We start from the raw sequence: 19,365 nt of genomic DNA, 5'->3' as shown, positions 1-19,365 counted from the left end.
ACATAAATTACTCATTCTTTCATTTTTTAAAATTTGAGTGGTACCTAAGTTGCTGAAAATGTTGACTTTGGAATGAAGGAAACAAGTTATATAGTCTCAGGTTTTACACTGCACAGTCTCATTCCCTGACACGTAGTGGAAAGACGGAATTTCCTTTCACTTTAGTAAAAACAGCTCTATCCTTCTAGCCTACCCACATCCAGTGCTTTCAGAGTGCCTGAATACTCAAATATTGTCTCTTTTATGCTCTAGTGCACATGTGATTGTCTTTTAACAAAGCATCAATACCCACAAAAGGTAGACTTCAGTTCAAAACTTCAGGATGGATTACAAATGAAAGTATTTTGGCATGCTTTTAAGCTCAAACTTGTAGAAGCTGAGACATAAAGTAAAAGATTTTGTGGAAAACCAAAAAGGGAAAAAAACAAAAACCCAACAAACCCACAACGAAACTAAAAGTAAAAAAGATGGGTTTCTCAAGCACATGAATTGCATCAAGGACTTAGACATGCATCTGTTTTAACAAAGTTGAGGCAATCATTGTCTTTAGTGTTAAAGGGACTTTAGCAATTCAGACTTACCAAAATTATTTTCTTTTTAATATTAAACTTTATTTATCTATTTAATTTGATCTTGTAAATTAATAGGGCAACCCACTGAGACTCAGTAGCATTTTCTGTTTATTGTTATCTTAAAATTTATTTACAATTGAGCTGAATAAAGTGTTTATGATATACTGGTTGTAAAAAAAAATAAAATTCTCTTTTGATTACATAAATATTTTTGCCTTACTTTCATTAATATTTTAGCTTTAATTTTAAACATTACACCTTTGTAGACCAAACCTGAAAAGTGAGCAACACTGCCAGCTCTAGTTGAAGTTAATAGGAACTTAGTGTGCACAGCACTTTGCAGGATCAGGCACCTCACATGACAATATTTTGACTGGATTTAGCCACATCCTTCCTGACCTTAATTCGTATTGGATAAATCAATTTGTTAATTCAGCTGAGGTTAGAAATTTGAAACAGAACATAAATTATATTTTCCAGTCCTACAAGAGATTGGTTTTCCTTCCTGGAAAATGTGTTAATAACCATAGTCTAAATCAGCACAGAAAATGCAAGATCTGAGTTCAAAGGTCACCCCCTTTTATTAGCAGTACTTTCATAAAGGGAAACAAGAGAAGATTGTGCTCTGCTTTGTCTAGATTTCAAGGCATGGAGTTAATTATGGGTTTTTTTGGGGGGTTTTTTTGTTTGTTTTTTTTTTTTTAATACCACATTTAGTAATAGAGGGGGAAGATCTTCCTGACTTAAACTCCACTGCATTACCAAGAACCTAGTTCAAACCCTATTGAAATCAGCAAGTTATTCTGTTACATTCAACAGGCTTTAAAATTGGTTCTACACCCAAGATTTTTTTTCCTCTCCAAATTTCTCACCAAAAAAAAAAAAAAAAATTACTGTTCTGACACAAGTCCCATTTCAAAAGGTCATGGACTGTATGCAGAACTTTCACTCAAGCCATATGGACTTATTCATGTTAACAAGTGTATTTGTTGAACTGAAGCCAATTACTTCAGACAAACCCATAAAATTAAGTAGCGCTACCTTAGACTAAGAGACTAAGAATTTGATCCATATTTTATACAAATATCATTTGAGCATTCAAACTGTACTCCAGACATAGCATAAAAGCAACAGAACAATCATTTTCTCTGTCTCCCTCACTGTAATTTAAATGAAAATATTAAAAAATGTTTTCTTTACAACATTTTTTAAAATCATTTAATTATCTTAATACAATTAGGAGATACACAGCCATGGTGGCCAATCAGACTCATGAGAAACAAAAACAAACCAACTTAAAGGAAGTGGTTTAACAAGGAGATTTGAAAATCTATTAAGAAAACTTCAGTAATAAAGATATAAATGTAGCTCAAGCCCAAATTAAAATAGGAAAATCATGCAGTGGTTAAATTGCCATAATACATGTTGTTGCTCTTGACTCTTCTTCATTTGGCTTTTATTTTTTTAGAAATCATCTCCTGAATTTTTGCTTGTTTGTCATTACTATTATAGCAAGCTTAGAATTTCGTCCCTTTAACTGCATTTTAATAGCAATGTATTATAGCATGATTTATCAACGTATGGCAGGTGGAAGCTGACAAAAATTATAATGAAAATTAAAACAGTCATTTATGCAGCACAGGCGATTATCATTTAAGAAACATTTATTTGCAGGCTTTAAAAATGAGAGTTTAGAATCAAATGGGTTTAAAATGAAAGTTTTAATGACTGTTACCTTTTTCCTGCAGCCACTCCTCTACAGGCCGGTTATATTTGAAGGGGATTTTCTGTTTTACCATTTGGAACCGTTCACTATCAGTGTTGCCTTTAAAGTTTAAAAAACAGCTTAAAAACAATCTGTAAAGTCAATGAAATAGTTAAAACATCCTAGATTTTTTGGTTTTTTTATGACCTTATTTAGCTATAGAGAAATATGTGCGCATGTGTGTACATATATATATTTGAAAAGAGATTTATCTTTAGTAGAGTGGAGAATAGTTATACATCCAATTGCCTGGGGTTCTGGAAGGTCAAAGAAATGAAATCCTACAAAAGAGACAACTCAGGTACTCCTCAGAGTATTTGTTTATCCAGATTGGTTAGAAGGGATGTGCAATTCACCTGTGATGTGAAACCTTGCATGAACTCAGTGCCACGAGTTAAAACTTTTTGATCAGACCCTGGATCTGATTGCAAATGGACATGGCACAATATGTCAGTGATGTAAACACACAATTAGTAGTAATTTGCTAAATCTTCTTGCACTGGTAAAAGACACGTGTCAGGACTAGAAACCCAGTAAACAGGGGGAAAAAAAAAAGTAAGGAAGAAAACATAAGAAATCGATGCCAAAAGGATGTAATAGAATTAGTTAAAAAAAAACCAAAACCAAACACCTAAGAATGGAAAGATAAACAGGAAAAAAGAGAAGCAAAATTTGAAAAGAGGAAGAACTGTTAATTAAGGATACATGAATATTTCTGTTCAGTTATGAAAGACTTGGGCCTGTTGCCAGAATAAAACAAAAGCTTAGAAACTAATTTAAGTAAAAGCAGAAATAATTAGCCAAAGTGTAAATTCTGGCAATTACAGTTCCATTGTTCCATGTTGATGGATAACAGAATCATCCATTAAAATGTGCTTTGGCTGAAAGCGCCTAATACTTGCACAGCACAGAGAGGAACAGGATTCGCACAGAGACTGTCCAAATTCCCTAGTTACTGGAAAATTGTACAGGTGAGATGGAACCTTTAGTAGAAAGGAGCAGCTCAGTTTGATGGTGCTAGGAAGGACAGTGAACAAGTGCCATCATTCTGCTTTTTCATTTTCTTCAGCTAAAGTCACTTTCCAATTAAATCTAATTTTTGCTTCAAGTACTATTTTTACAAAAACTTTTCAGTCAAACAGGCATAAGAGAAGTGTATTTTTTACAAGCAACATTACAATACTGTTGAAAAAGGATTAAGCCCACACCTTCCTGAAGTAATGCCACCAAAAGCAGAAAATCACTAGATCAGTTGTGCTCCAGTATGTGCTTTGTATAAATGGTGGTCCAAGTCACCAACTGCTCTGCACAATTTGCAGTATTACCTTTAAAATCCCACATATAAATATTCTAATAGGGCTTCATATTTATTTGACTTTCTGAAACAGATGCTGTAATCTTTTTCAACGTAAAAAGAGACACCAATGAAAAAAATCATAGTATAAAATAAGTCATATAAGCCAGTCAAGAGCAGACACTGTCATACTGCAGGGAATATGACTGGTGAATCTCATGTGCTTGATTATCTTTACTGCATAGCTGTTGCTCAGAAATGCTGCCAGTCTATGTGAGCTGACCACAGCTGTGCTCTTGAGTAGCATCCTGGAACTGCTGACTTTCTGCAGCTCATGAGAAGGACTACAGCAGCACACCAGATTGTCCCACAGGGGTTCATATGACCTTATCCTAAGGGACACTTGTTAAAATTGTCGTCTGTATTGCTGTAAACCCAGCTGTAAGGAAAACAGCAATTTGCATTTGGGTTAGTATCTCCAACTATAATGATGAACATTTAGGAGCCTTGCTGCTTTTTAGGGGAACCAGGTAAAAAAGAAGCAAAAGCATTTAAGAACAACTGGCCCAATTACTTATTACCTTCCTGAAAAGTTAGATTACTTTTTACCTTCCATATAACACATTAATCGTGGGAAACCGCTATTCTCCATTGTAGAAATATCTAATTAAGGACCAGCTGACACACATTATTGCTCCAGTTTCTCTGTCACACCTCAGATGCCTGCCATATACAATTGGTCACTCAGATAAACTGGAAGGAAAAGACAAAATTGAAAACGCTCTCTGTCATTTGTCAAGTCATATTTAACAATGTACTGTGGTGACTGGGAGTCACTCACAGACATGATGTTACCTTTAAGTACATTCCTAGCTCTTGTAATTCATATCAGCACCACCAAAGTCAGTTCTGTACTTCTAAGAATACATAAGCCTAAACAGAAATTTTGAACTATGTTCAATGCAGCAAGCAAGAAAAAATTGATAAAGAGTAGCTAATATAAAGAACAAAAAGAGAGAAAACTCCATCTAAAGCTAAAGACACAACAATATTAACAATGATATTTGATCTATTTATTAATAATAAACTACTGAAGACTAATGTAAGCTGAGGTCATGCAGTTCAGTTGTTTTTCCAATTTCTTAACCCAAATGACAGCTTACTTTCCTGCAAATTCTGCCATTCATTTAAGCCTAAGGCAAGCTTACACTCATGTGACAAGGAAGCAGATCCATGGGCACATTGATATTATGTCGATGGGCAGGCACATTTTCTATAGCTACAAAGAAATTCTAAAACACTATTTACAAGTGTCAAGAATCTCCACTGTCTTCATCCTGTATTGGTGTGCACATAAGTAACCTTTTACTGATGGCAGTGAGATCGTTTTCAGAATTAAGAAAGTTCAGAGGAACACTAGACTCAGCCAGGGACTAGCATGGAGTGCTTCCTCCTCTGTCTGAAAGGCTGACTGTAGAAAAGAAAAAAAATGGGTGAATTGAAATTTCTCAGAAATAGGACATCTGACAAGAGCAGGCCAACAAGACTAAGATAAAAAAAGGAAGTGGGATAATAAAAAAAGATCTGATGATGAAAAACGGGTTTCTTATAGTTCTAGACCTTCAAGAAAGCCAGAAATGACAACTATTCCCCACCACATCTTTAAAAACATTTTTTTAAAAATCAGGTTTAATTTAATTTTATTATGTTATTTTTATGCAGATATATTCAGCAAGATTAAAATACATATAAAAATCATACCTTTAAAAGCGATGAAAAATTGAAGGGCATTAGGAATTCAGTTAGGTTTATATTGCAACATTAGTATCTGATCTACTCGTTTTTTGGTTTGATTTTAGATTTTATTTCAGACATAACTAAGAATGATTTTTAAAAACATGTGCATGAGAATGTGTTCACTCATATACCCCATCACACCAGTGAGCTACAGAACAACTTTTTCATTGTTAAATGCTTAGAATAGTAATGAAATATAACAAATAGAACCACACAATTACTAAACTAATACTGACTTGGAGTTGTGCTTTAAAAAATAAACACAACAATTGGTATGAGAGCTCAAAAAGGAAATATGGTTTGCAACATGAAGTAACGCAAGTTCAGCATGAAGAAACTTATTGAACCTCTCACAGCTGAGGCATGATGTGATTAAAGGTGTTTCTTGTCCACCTTCATACACAGAAAATTTCAGTAACAATCCTTTTGTGACCTCAAAGTAACTTCTTCCTAGAGTTGAATGATGCACATATTCAAACAACCCTTTCATGTAACTAATGTAGATCCTCTCTTTTTTTCCTTTTGAGTCCAGATTTGATTCCAGGCTGTTCTTCAGATAGAGCGATTTAAATTTATTTCAGAAAATACCCCTAATAGCATAATTTTTCTCCATTCAGAATCATTGTGGGTCTCCAAGATTGCAGGATATAATTTTTTATTGTAAAATTGTGCTGATTGGTTTTGCCACTTGTGATTTACTAAATATTTCCCTCGCATAGTTTCTAGCTGCTTAAATGATTAAAGCACCAATAGGAAAGGCTCATTTTAAATAAGTTTCCTCCATCCATATACTAAATTCCTGTATATCAATACAACTTAGATCTGCTCAACAACTTTTTCTAAAGAACTGTGACTCAAACACATTATTTTGCCTATTTTTTTATTACTTTTTCATGTAAAAATTCTAAAGCCAACTGTGAAGACTAGGATTAAAAGAAATGTTTGTCCCATTTAGGGCTTATATGCACAATCAATAGAAATTCTGCTGCATGTCCTAAGGTTTTCAACAAACTGATAAGCAATCAGACCTTTATGACCTCAAGGATTTTAATGGTAACGTTTTGAAATCTAGATTCTTGAATCTTGGTTAACCTGAATATTCAAAATAGTTCAAATACCATGGTCATTCTTGAGGACCAAATACTTTGGAGAGAAATATGGCAGAAGTGTTCTTTGTTTTTGGGGGCTTTTTTGGATTGTCCCTCTTTTTCCAAAGGAAATGTGGAATCCAGTCATAAAAATAAGACCCTACTGGTCAAATATGATTGGTTGCCAGTATTCTGTCTTTTCTCTGAAGCCCTCAGTATCCCTGCTCCACAGACCATACAGATAAATAGATCAGATTCACTTTGAACTTTAGCTTTTGATAATCTTCAATTTAGACCAAACTAAAATAGGAAAAAAAAAGTCTAAATTGCTTGTGCTGATCACTACTGGCAGTTTCCACAGGAAATACTTTTTATGCAGTGCGACAGTCCATGGAACACAGTTTAAACTTGTTCATGGGCAAAGCAGAATTTTCTTCCAAAACCCTTGAGTGCTGAAGATGTTTTTCTTTTCTACTGATGGTTCCTTTAAGAAAACAAACAACCTTTATTGCATTAAGCTTATTTCTAAACCAAAATGGAATATTAAGCCAAAGAAAGTACAAGAACAATTGAAGCTCTGAAAAGTCTTGCTTCTTGGCCTAGACCTATCATAAAGATTTACTGCCTCTTAGGTGTGAAAAACTGAATGGTTCCAGCAAATTGCACCAAGCACAAAGAAAGTACTTGCTTTTAGGTGGAATATTAATCCATCCTGATGTGTTGTCAAATCTGTGAAGATGCTGAAAAGAATACCATAAAAAAACACTCATCTGATCTAAATTATTGTCAAAGATTGCTCTGTGAAGCAGAATTTTCTTCCTTGCTTTAAAGTCTCTAAAAAGAATGAGACATTTTATCTAATGAGCAGTTATTAAATGAAAGATGCTACAGTGATACTAATGATTTAAAGAAACATCTTGAGATCAGTGTTCAAGCTTTAAAATGTTTCCACCATTTCCCCCTTATTGTTGATGGAATTTCAGTAGGAAGAGGGCTTGTACACAGCTAGTGTTTGATAGCTCAGTTCACCCAGCAGCCCTTAATGCCAGCTCCCTTTGAGTTTTTATGGATGCCCATAATTTCACTAAGATTTACACAGACTTAATTGACATCATCATGGGAAAGAAGTAGCCTGCTATAGCACAGAAAGTGCATATTCGATGGCTAAATGCTCTACTAACATAAACTGAATCAGTTCAATCCAACCCCAAACCTCTCCTAGGGCTGATGCTGTGTGTCCTGGAAAAGGAGACCTGCATGCATCATGGAGAAGCTACCACTTCCCCCTCTGATAAAGAGAACAAAAGTTTCCAAACTGTGTTTGTGATTGGCAGACTGAGCCTCTTTAACCACTTCTGTTTTTAGACAACTGCACTTAAAAACTTACAGTATACTGAACTGCCCCATTTTCACATTTCCTTAAGTACATATTTTTTTAAAAAATACTATGAAGTACAACCACTATTTGTTCATAGCTTGTCTTCAATTAGAAAATTGACACAAGTCTATTAGTAAAGGATTAGAATCTATTTTTAAAACTAGACCTTCCTACATACATCATAAAGGAATAACAACACTTACAATCAAGTTTTAGCATCAGGTCTGTTTATGTATGGATGTTTATTTTGTTGTGTTACTGTAAGACCATATTGTGGTTTAATGTTATATAACATAGGGAATGGTTGCACTAAAATCCAAACATGTAAAAAATTTCTACTTACTGTGGCTTCAGAAAACACTTGAAAAATGTCCAAACCTGAAACCACAGCTGTGACTTATACAAAAATGAAACAGGATGGCCATGCTAAACAAAATGATTATAAGGCAGATGATCTGGAATGCTTCTAACTATCACAAGCTGTCCCTGTAAAAATTCTTGTAAACCTTCAGTTTTGCCTTGTATAACAGAAGCACTATAGAAAATTAATTCAAATTTGGGATCTTATTTTCTTTGAATGAATTGAAGAATTGACAAGTCTTAACATTGTTCAGCTTTGCTTCAGTTCTTGGATATTATATTTTTCCTCTGCCTTTGCTGTTCAATAAAGTTGCATCTTTTGCTATTGAGTTCTCATTTTATTTCTTGTCCTCATTTTCCCCTTAATCCTGGATGCCCTTGACTTAATCTTCAATTCCCTCTGATCACATTGTTTGCTGGGAGCAACACCTTTTACTCTGTTCATCTCACTGTGGACTGCAGTTAAAAGCTGACCTTCACACTGCAACCCTCCTTAGCTCACTGCCCTCATGACAAGAGACAACAAGGTCTCAGTAATACAAGTACTAAAAATATGAGAGAGAATTAGCAAGCAAGACTCCAACAGTAAAAGTTATTCAGGCAAGTGGAGCTGTTGTTACTAAGTCTCTAGTGCCTCAACCAAAAGCTTTACTGTGACACCACTCCCTATTTTATCTGATCTTTTTTAGCCTAAAAAACTTGGGGTTCGAATTCCAAGTAAAGCTCCATTCAGGCCAAAATCATTGGGAAATTCAGAAGCAAACTAGGAGATAGAAGTTTAAATGTCTGTGCAGGAGGTACAGCAAACTTGGACCACTATGACACTAATAAGACTAAGAAAGACTTTAAGAAATCATCTAATTCAATGATCTGCCCCAAGACAAGATCAGTAACATTTCAACCTCCCCTAGATTAGTCTTTCAATCCTGTTTTGCATGACTGAGCAAGTAGTGCCTTACCCTTGATAAGCTAACATAGAAGCACAATAGGAGCAAAACAAAAGAAAACTCGACCTAACAAAGGTGGAAGAAGGTTAATCAAACCTTTCCAAGCATTCAGAAGAAAAAAAGTATTGTGAAAAATATCATTCAAGTCCTATTTTACATGTCCACATTATGCCGAATCGCTTCAACCCTGTAGAAGCTGAGGCCATAGGCATGAAATAAAAGCAGACAGCTTTAGTCCTCATTTGAGCTATGTTGGAAAACGGAACTAGTGTACAGCACAGAGAAGGCAGCTACCAGTTCAACCTCTGGAAAAATATGAAACAATTTGGGTGTCTACATTACCAGATGCTTGAAATGTTTTATAAGGAATGTGTAAATGACTGTGTTTTTTCATTGAACAGATCCAAATTGAGCCCCATGTCAGGCAGCCAAGGCTGAAGTGTCTATTAAAGAAAAACAGAAACTACATATTGATCTTTCCATTTTAAGCAAGAAAAAAAAATCATTTTGCAGGAAGAAATCAGAGATTGGAATAAAATCCACTGCTATTGTCCCCACATCCTACTTTATTCCCTTGTGAAAGGTAAGGATGTGATTTATATTGCCCAGCGGGAACAAGCAGCAATAATCAAATACCAAAACCACTTTCTTTTTATTGATACTTTAAATTCTATTAACTCTCATTTATCTAGAGGTTGTTTATCTGTTTTGTGCATTAGGCAAAGTCAGGACAGAGAATCACTAATCTGATTTACATATTTGGGGTTAGGCATTGGAACTACATGAGTGTACTTATTTGCTTCCAGGAGCAATGTGACACTGAAAACAGCACAGTTGCCTTTGAAGGATGCATGATCTAAGGTAAGAATACTTGTGGCTTTATACTTGCATCTTGAAGGGTCAGCATCTTGCTACCACAGCCCTGCAAACAAGAGCAGCTCAGTTCTAGCAGACCAGCAGTCTCTGCCTTGGTGCTGGTAGCTATGGAGCTGGATTGACTCCAATAGAAACCTTCCAATGTTTCTGAATCTCGTTTCTCTGTGCACATATTATTAGGGAGATATGGGGAGCTAAATGCACAAATAGAGAGAGCATGTGCAGTCCTTTCCCATTAATACAGTACTACTGTAGGGAAGCTGATCAGTCAGTAACAATAATGAGAGAATGCCTATAAGGCCCTTAGTCAAATGTCACTGATGAGGACTAGAAAGCTAACCAGTTACAAATAACCAAATGGCAAAAACTCCATGGAAGGGGCCAGTTCTCTAGGGTGACTGCTGGGAAATAATTAAAAGCATGTAAGAAACTGATGAAAGAAGAAATTTATTAAGAAGCACTTCCTATCAAGATTGCATATTAGACAGTGCTACAGTATCCTCGGGGAAATTCTTGAATTATTTAAAATTTTACTTGAAAAAGTGGTGGGGGATATCAGTTTATTACAGAATGAAATAAATGAGAGCAAACAGACCTTTCCCATTTATAATTGCTACAAATAATGAAATCAATTCTTCTGTTTGCATCAGTTTAAAAAAAGGAAAAGAGAATTCTAGGATTCTGCAGTAACTCAGCAAGTCTTCTTAAAGACAGATGCTATTCACAAAATTGTGCCATGACCAAGAGCACCAGGTACCCAATAAATAGCAAAGATGCAAATTCATTGACCCAGAAAGACTCCATGTTCACTGAATTGTGGAATATTTTCTAAGTCACCAAAGATAGGGATAATTGGAGCTTTATCCTCAGTTTACTGATGGGAAAAACTGAGCTTCAGAGTGGTAAAAAGCATTACCCAAATTCACAGAGAAAGGCATCTCTAAACACAAAACTGGGATTCATGAACTTCTGACTCGCAGTTCCATGACTGGCCCCTTTCATTTCTGACCATCCTTTCACAATCTGAAGTAGAGCAACTTCAGATTGTAACATGGGATTTTAATGACTTCATGCTTTCCAGTGCCTTCAGCGAGCAGGGAGAAGGCTGATGTGGATGCATAAACCCCTTCTGTCACTGCATGTCAGCATGTCAACCTGGGATTACAGCTGGCACTGTTCTTTCTGCAGGCAATGTGATCAGAAAAGCACAAAATTGTTCAAGCCTGTGATCCCTCAGGACAGATGTTTATTTGCTCATTCTTACTGTGCACACATGTGTGTTTATGAGAGAAAGACAGGGACAGAAGGAGACTTGGAGAGAGAGAGAGAGACAAGAAATAAAACATAAAAACTCTGTTTGACCAGCAGAACTGAAATAGAACTAACCCAGGAGAGAAATGTAAATATATTAATGTCTGGGAACTCACTGCACTATGCTGTGCAGCAGGATTCTATTTACCCTGAATCTCCACCTGAGAAATATTTCTCCATCCTTTTCTGCACTACATTAGACAGCTGCATTTGATGTATCACCAAATGGTTTGCTATGGCTGAAGCAATTGGTGGGATGGGGCTTTGAGCAGTGTGGTCCAGTGGAAGGTGTCCCTGCACATGACAGGGGGTTTGGAACTAGATGATCTCAAAGGTCCCTTCCAACCCAAGTCCTTCTGTGGTTCTAATTAATCTTATTCCAGCACAGGAGAAATTTACCAGAAATCATTGTTGTTAAGGTTTATGCTTGGTACCTGGACCTCACAGAAACACGGAGCAATGGACACAAACCAATGAGAACAGCTCAAAATATCTGAGGATTTAGTCAGGAAACACATGCTGTGTGAACAGCTCTATACTTTGGCATGGAATTGTTGGGAAGACCAAGCTATCAGGATATACCTACATCTCTTAGTATGCAATTACGATTCATGGAAAATGGCTGGATATTAAAGAAATACAGGGAAAAACACATGGATTGTATCTGTTTTGCATCATAGTATCTCAGGCACTGGGACTCAAAGGCCTGTGGTAAGTCTATGAATGCAATGCCAATACTCCAGGATATTCCTCTGCCCAGGGTTCTTAAATCAAATACCAGGTGAGAACAACTAGGCAGAAAAATGCATCAATGCCCTATAGATACTGTATCTTGGAGTATTTTAAGTGCTGACATAGAGTAAATCTAGGACTAGAAAATCATAAAGCTCATCTCTTCATGAGTTTCAGTTTATGCTGTACTACTATTGAAAAAGGGTTAATACAACTCTTACTAGGCAGTCACTCTGTGTTGCAAGAATTTATCTTGCAAAGAATCCTAGTCAATAGAACTAAGCTAAGAGGGAAAAACTGAGATTTAAGAATCAATACATCAATGAAAAAAGAATCAGAGAAATAGAGAAAAATTACAGATGCAACTAAACTACCTGGATTTTGGGTTGTTATCATTTAAATTTGGCTGAGCAATGGGGTCACAATGCTGCAGAGTAACTTCTCCAGCTGCAGAAGAAATAGGAGTATTTCAATACAATCATGTCTTCCTGAATAAATTAATGAGGGGAAATAAAGGAACCGTTTGCTTTCCAACTGAGAAATACAAGTGTAATTACTGTAGATATGATACAAACACATACAGCTTATTTGACTTCACATTTCAGATAACAAACTAAATGCAAAAGTAGGACAATTGTTTTAGGAGGACATCTCTCGGGGCATATTTTTGTTGTTGCCACGGTGGGGTTACTATAATTCTCTGGAACATCAGACACTTGACAGGTCTCAGACTCAATAAGCTTGATTAGATGAACAATCAGGTTCTGGGAAGACAGAAGAGAATCCCAAATCCAGGACCATTGGAAAGAAGTGTCATTTTGACCATTAAAGCAAATTTTTCTTCTAAAGTGTCTAGTAATCATCTGTAGATTTGACATATTGGACATCTAGTCTGATTCAGGAAGATGTAAGAGTGTTGCTACACTAGCTCAGCTAACAGCTGAACATATGACACATATAATACATATCTCTGGTATTTTGGACAGCAGCAAAAATACTTTTCCTCAAACTATCAGTACTTTTTGGCAATATTTTTCTTTATCTAGGCTATGAACAAGTATTTTGGCTCAATTAAACTAGTATTGCCTCTGTGGCATATATTTGCATGTTAGAACAACCTTTCATGTGATTGTTAGGTAGCAGTAATAAAGACTGCTACAGAAGAATATTCCTTTCCCCTCTCACAGATCTCAAGGATTATCAGTGTAATCTTGGGTGGGAATTAGATGGTCACAGCTACTTCCATGAAGATACTTTTCAGTGTTTACTTTCTTCCTGGGTAAACTTCTTTCAACCCTATTGCTGTTAAATCATATTGTGCTGTATGTCCTGCTTCGATACCCTTACATGTCTTCATAAAGACCCATGGCATTTCCTTCTTTCTTGATGCCAAGCTGACAAATTCCAGTGCTTGACAGACTGCTACTCAGATGGGCTTGAGGTACTTGGTGAAGTTAAAACTACAGCTCACTTAGACTGAATGCAGTGTATTAACAAGAGCTCGGATCAGTTTTAAGAAACAAAACAGGAGCAATGGATATTGGAAGCTGCAAAACAACCTTTTTTGTTTGTTTGTTTGTTTTCTATGATTTTTCTCTTCTGTCCTCAAAAACAGAATTTGGAAGACAGAAAATCCCTACAACACTTCCATGAAACTCTTTGAGGATTGGGCGAATCAGAAATTAACCACAGCTTCATTTTTTTGGGGGAAAGCAAAACACAAAGCACACAGCAGTTAAACTCTAAGCATAGTGGCAACATTTATGTAACTTTTATATCATGTCAGATACCATCCCATCATCCAGTATGGAAACATATGCATTAACTTGAGTGTTTTTGCACAAATTCCAGTATGTTTGTTTGTTGGTGACTTCATCTATGGAGGTTTATATGTCAGTGGATACAGGGGAACAAAACTTGAGTGTTCATATCAGGTAGCCATATCTATCAGTTTTCCAATCCTATAAATATATTATAGATGCTATGGCCCTGCAGTGACAAGCTACAATCAACTCCTGATTTCATCAACTTGTCATGCTTTAATCATCCCTCTTGGCAGATCTTTCAACATATGTCACAGTACTGCCTTCAAAATGTGCTTCTCCAATTCTGTTTTATTAACCCTGTCTTTTTATATGTTTTAGGCTCATTATGAAATGCAGTAAATCTGTCAGAGGCACTTTATATGCTGTCTCCAATTCATGCTGATAGGAAGCATCTGAGTGCTCATTTAAGTCCCACAAAATGAGTACAATATGAAAAGTCAAAATCCACAAAAAATACATGACAAGAACCATGTGAATGGTGATCACATTCAGCCTACAGGGCTAATAAAAAAACTGTTCTCTTGTTCCTTACTCATTGCCCACTCAGAAGGACATTTGGATAGGAAAATATTAGGACCACAGTGGGATCTGGTAGCACCAAGTAAAAAAAATCCCTTCAGCATGCAGATCAAGCAACACATCTTTATTAATGAATCCAAGTAATCTAGCACAAGATCCATGTGCGTTTTCTTGGAGACAACTGGATTCAGCCAAACTTTTTACTATTACCTTGGTTGCATAAGCAAGGTTTCAGAAGTGAAAAAGAGATCATAACAGCCTCAAGTCTGAGTGACTTGAAGAGATTGATACAGGGGCACAAGAAGGCAGAATCCAAAGTTTTTGCAGGGAGTTAAAGGGTGGAAAGAAGAGGAAATGATATGTCAAAATCATTCTCCAATACACAGAGTGAATTTGGGGGAGGAGGACCCAGACTCTGCAAAGCACAGAGAACTAGCAATTTGCTCTAGGAAGGCTCCATTACATTTGTACATTTGAACATTTGTAAATCACTAAAGTGGTACAATGAGCCATGTAGAGATATTGTGGAGGGATAAGTACAAACTTAGAAAGAAAGAACTTGTTGGAATGACTCAGATATGTCAGTTAGTTCTACTTTTGTGTATTTCCTGTTAATTTCACAATCAGCATTAGACTTTGCATCACTGAGCTCACAAGAACTCATAATCACAACATTGCATATTATTTACAATATCAGTTCACAAGTCAGTTGAAGAAAGGATATATATAATTTTCCTAATTTCCCCAGTGATACTACCATTAGACCATCTAACTTACCTTTTTTTTTTTCCTGTCTAATGCATTATAAATTAAATAAAGCGAAGTTGGAAGCGGTAATATCCCACTGATAACAGTTAAAAAAAGACAAGCTTTCAGAAACAGAAGATGCAAAAAAATTACAGAAGGAGAAAACTATAATGTCAGTGATTAAAAAAAAAAAACTATCAGGAAGAACTTATATATCCAGAAATAAGGTGCTTTTTTTTCAACTGTATTGGGTTGACTCATAAAAACTATTAACCTTCAGTAATTCTGCCTTTTAAAGTGAAGACTAATGCAGATATCACACACTATTTCTCCACAGTTAAAGACACTCTTATTACCTAGGTTGGACAGCAGGTAGCAAAGCAGAGCACAAAGAAGTCGGCTCAGACCCCTGCTTCAGTCTTGGGAAATCTACTGTCTCCCCATGTTCAGCAATAAAGCCAGCGAGATGAACTCTAGCATGCACAAAGAATCTGGATACAATCTTGTGAGACCTTCTGTTTCAAGGACAAGATGGGGATAAGAAATAAAAATCAGCAGTCACGGGTGGGAGTCCCTGTATGCTTTACATCAAACAAATCCTTGCTAAATTTTTTTCTTTAACAACTACAACAACTACTGCATTATCTGAGGAAATTCCTCATCATAACAAGCTCTTGTGTGTTTTGTGTAATTCCTTTACAAATAACCTTGAGGTTTCTGTATGTCCTCTTAATATCTCAGGAGAGGATCTCACTTTCTCTTCTTCTCTTCCTCTCCTGTCTGCCTTCTCCCCCCCACCCCCCAATTATCTCTTGCTGTCTTCTGGGTGGTTATGTTTAATCTCAGGATTAGGCAGAAGCCTGCAGTTTGCTTTGAACAGCTTATCAGCTTCCAAGAGACATTTACAGGGAGAGAAAGACTCCAGTTTTGATATCAGTAATTGTATTTAGCTTGTAAGATACAGGGCTATTTATCTCATGGCTGGGAAATCACAGAGGGAGAGAAAGAAAATGTTGTCTATAAAAACTAAATAAAGCAAAAAAGAATGGGGAAAGGGGAAGGGGAAGGGGAAGGGGAAGGGGAAGGGGAAGGGGAAGGGGAAGGGGAAGGGGAAGGGGAAGGGGAAGGGGAAGGGGAAGGGGAAGGGGAAGGGGAAGGGGAAGGATCCCTTCAGTAGAGGGATGAGGTGGGAAGTAGACTTAATTGAACAAAAAGATCATGCCAGTTGTGGAAGGGGACTGACAATAACTAGGAAAAGGTAATTAATGACTTGAGTAGGACACAAAATGACCTGTTCCAAAGCAGACTATGAATTCTCATTCAATAGTCACAACTGTGTAAAACTAATGGAATTTTATTTGTAGAGATGGGTAGAACCATTTTTAGGGATACTGAGAACCCTAAATAGGAGTCTGTGGACATCCACATCTCTGGAAATGAAATCTGTTTTTTTGTTTTTCACAGAAACTTACAGTAGTACCCATCATGGAATGTGGGGTGCCATGCAACACTTACTACTAAAACCAACTTCAGGTTCCTCACTTATGAAATGCCCTTTCAATTTCACATTTATTCAGTCAGTATTCAGTATGCTCTCACCAAAACAGCTTCATGCGTCAATTTTCCCACCTCAAAATTTCTGTAAAATCTCTGTTGCTGGCTTCAGTACTCCTACTGTACAACTCCCTTTTTAAAGTGTCTACAGCAGGTTTGGGTGGGTATTTATGAGAAAAAAAATAGAATCTAGATATTGCAAATCTTATTAGGCTGCAACCAGTATTGTAATCTGGTACAATCAAACAAGCAGGGAAGAGTTCACATCAACTCCCTAAGAAATATTCAGCACTTTGCAAAACTATCAAATGGGTAACAGCAATACAAAAAAATCTCAGATTCCAATTATTCCAATACTTTTAATCATAGACTACTTTTCCAAAAAGAAGAACAAGATGGAACGAAGCTTTCAATCTTATCAAGACAAACACAAATACTTCCAGCTCTTTCCAGCACCATAATTAATTCTCTGCAGTTAAGATAAAAAATACATCTACTTTTTCTATGTTATAGACATGTACTGTATAATTTTAGCTGTCTAAAACACGTTTCAAAATTCTAAAATTTTCTCAAAGATGAGAGATCATAAAGCAAAAAAAAAAAAAAAAAAAAGCAGAAAAACTGACAGCCACGAGCTTATTTCTATAGTCTTTGGTGCATCACCTTTAACTTAAGCACAAAGCTATAACCTCTGCCTGATGTTCTCTATTTCTTTGTGAGCAAGTAGTTTAGACTAGACTAGTATATTTGGAAAGTAGCTATAACGATTATCTAGCTCAGGCAGGGCTGGCCAAACGTCAAAGCATGTTCTTAAGGGCATTGTCCAAATGCCTTTTTAAACACTCATGGGCATGAGGCCTGCTGACAATCTCTTTAGAAAAATGGTTCTGTTTGACCAGTCTGTCAGTAAAGTAATGCTTCCTAAGATCTATCGTGGACCTCCTCTAGCACAGGTTTGAAACATTCCTACATGTCCCATCACTAAGTACCATGGAAAAATAGCTCAGCACCTGTCTCTGCTTCTACTCCTCAGAAAACTGTGAAGAGCAGTATCACCCCTAGCCTGCTTTTCTCCAAACTTGATGACCACAAAGTCCTTAGCTACTCTCCATAGGACACGCCTTCCAGCCCTGTCACCAGTTTTGTTGCTGTTCTCTGGACATTTTCATGGATGTTCACATCCTTTTCAACTTGTGGGGAACTACCATGATGTCTCACTAAGATGAGACCACACCAATGCTAAGTAGAGCAGGACAACCACTTATTTTGCCTGGCTGTTTGTGCTGGTTTTTATGCATCCCAGGACATGGTTTGCTGTTTTCACTGTCAGGGTCCACAGATGACTCACATTGAATTGCTGCCCACCAGCACCCAGATCCCTTTCTGCAGGGCTGCTCTCTGGCCACAGCTCTCCTAATTCCTAATAATGCCTTACAAGTGTTACTCTGTCCCATGTGAAGAATCCAGATTATTTTCTTGCTTAATTTTATCCCATTAATCATAATCCAACTCCCCCATCCAGCTTGAATCCCCTGCAAGGTCTCTTGTCCCTCGAGGGGTTCAACAGCACCTCCCAGTTGAGTCACATTAGCAAACTTCCTGCATGCACTACCTTCCCTTCATCCATGAGATAGGTGACCTTAGCACAGAAGAATTACTATATTGAACAGAGCTGTCCCTAGAAATGAACCCTGAGGAACAGCCCTGGTGACCTCAGTTGCCAGGCAGATGTAGTCCCATCCACCATAGCCCTTTGAGCTCTGCTGTTCAGCCAGCTCCTAACCCAGCACACAGTGCACAGCTCATCCCACAGCTGGGCAACTTGTTTGGAATGGTGCTGTGAGGGATGGTATCAAAAGCATTACTAAAATCCAGGAAAAATTACATCCACCACCTTTCCTTCATCCACGAAGCAGGTGACCTTACAATATAAAGACACCAAATTAGTTAAAAGGAGCATTCCCCTTATGAACCCATGTTGAGGGTGCTTTATGACTGTATTATTCTTTAAATGCCTTTCAAGAGCATACAGTATAGTCTTTGCACTTTTTCCAGGATCTGAGTTTAGACTAACAGGTCTGCAGCTGCCTGTATCTTTTCTCACACCCTTCTTGTACACTGGAATAGCAATGGCTAGGTTCCAGTCAGCAAAGACCACCCCAGACACCAAGACCCTTGTTAGATAATTGAGAGGGCTCCTGCTGCTAGCATCCTTCAGTATTCCTTCAGTTAGCTAGAAAAATTATTGAAAGAAGCAAGTAAGAACTTAGCCAGTTTTCTCCCTTATCTCACATAAAGTGCATGGCACAATAAAGCCACTTCAGATCTTTTGACCAAGAAAATGAAGAAATACATTTTAGCAAGGCAAGGTGGATGCCTTTCACATTTTAGATAGGTAGGAGAATCTAAGCCACTATCATTTTGACCTGTTTCTAGAAAGCTTATTATTTTAGACAAAGACTTTGTCTCACATAGACTAACAAAGATGTAGTTCCAATTGGATTGCTTTCAAATTAAATTAAAAAAAAAAATATATATGCCCAACAGTTCAGGAACTTGGAACTGGGACTACTCTGAAAGAAAATCCCAGCACAGATAT

General features: G+C 36.9%; 1 protein-coding gene across 11 annotated transcripts in view; it reads right to left on the bottom strand.

The window, feature by feature from the left end:
* The window catches only part of NRXN3 (neurexin 3), a 900,390-nt gene that overhangs the window by 108,499 nt on the left and 772,526 nt on the right, over positions 1-19,365 (bottom strand). For 7 of the 11 annotated variants that reach the window (XM_062495263.1, XM_062495267.1, XM_062495265.1 and 4 more), the window contains one exon: positions 2,308-2,397. The exons of the other annotated variants lie outside the window; for them this stretch is intronic. In XM_062495263.1, coding sequence (XP_062351247.1) covers positions 2,308-2,397 — 90 coding nt within the window. The remainder of the gene's footprint in view (positions 1-2,307; positions 2,398-19,365) is intronic. 11 annotated transcript variants of the gene reach the window in all.

Source organism: Cinclus cinclus, chromosome 6 (assembly GCF_963662255.1).
Source record: "Cinclus cinclus chromosome 6, bCinCin1.1, whole genome shotgun sequence".
NCBI classification, from domain to species: domain Eukaryota; kingdom Metazoa; phylum Chordata; class Aves; order Passeriformes; family Cinclidae; genus Cinclus; species Cinclus cinclus.
The sequence above is the reverse complement of the archived record's forward strand: the minus strand, read 5'-3'. Positions and strand labels throughout refer to the sequence as shown.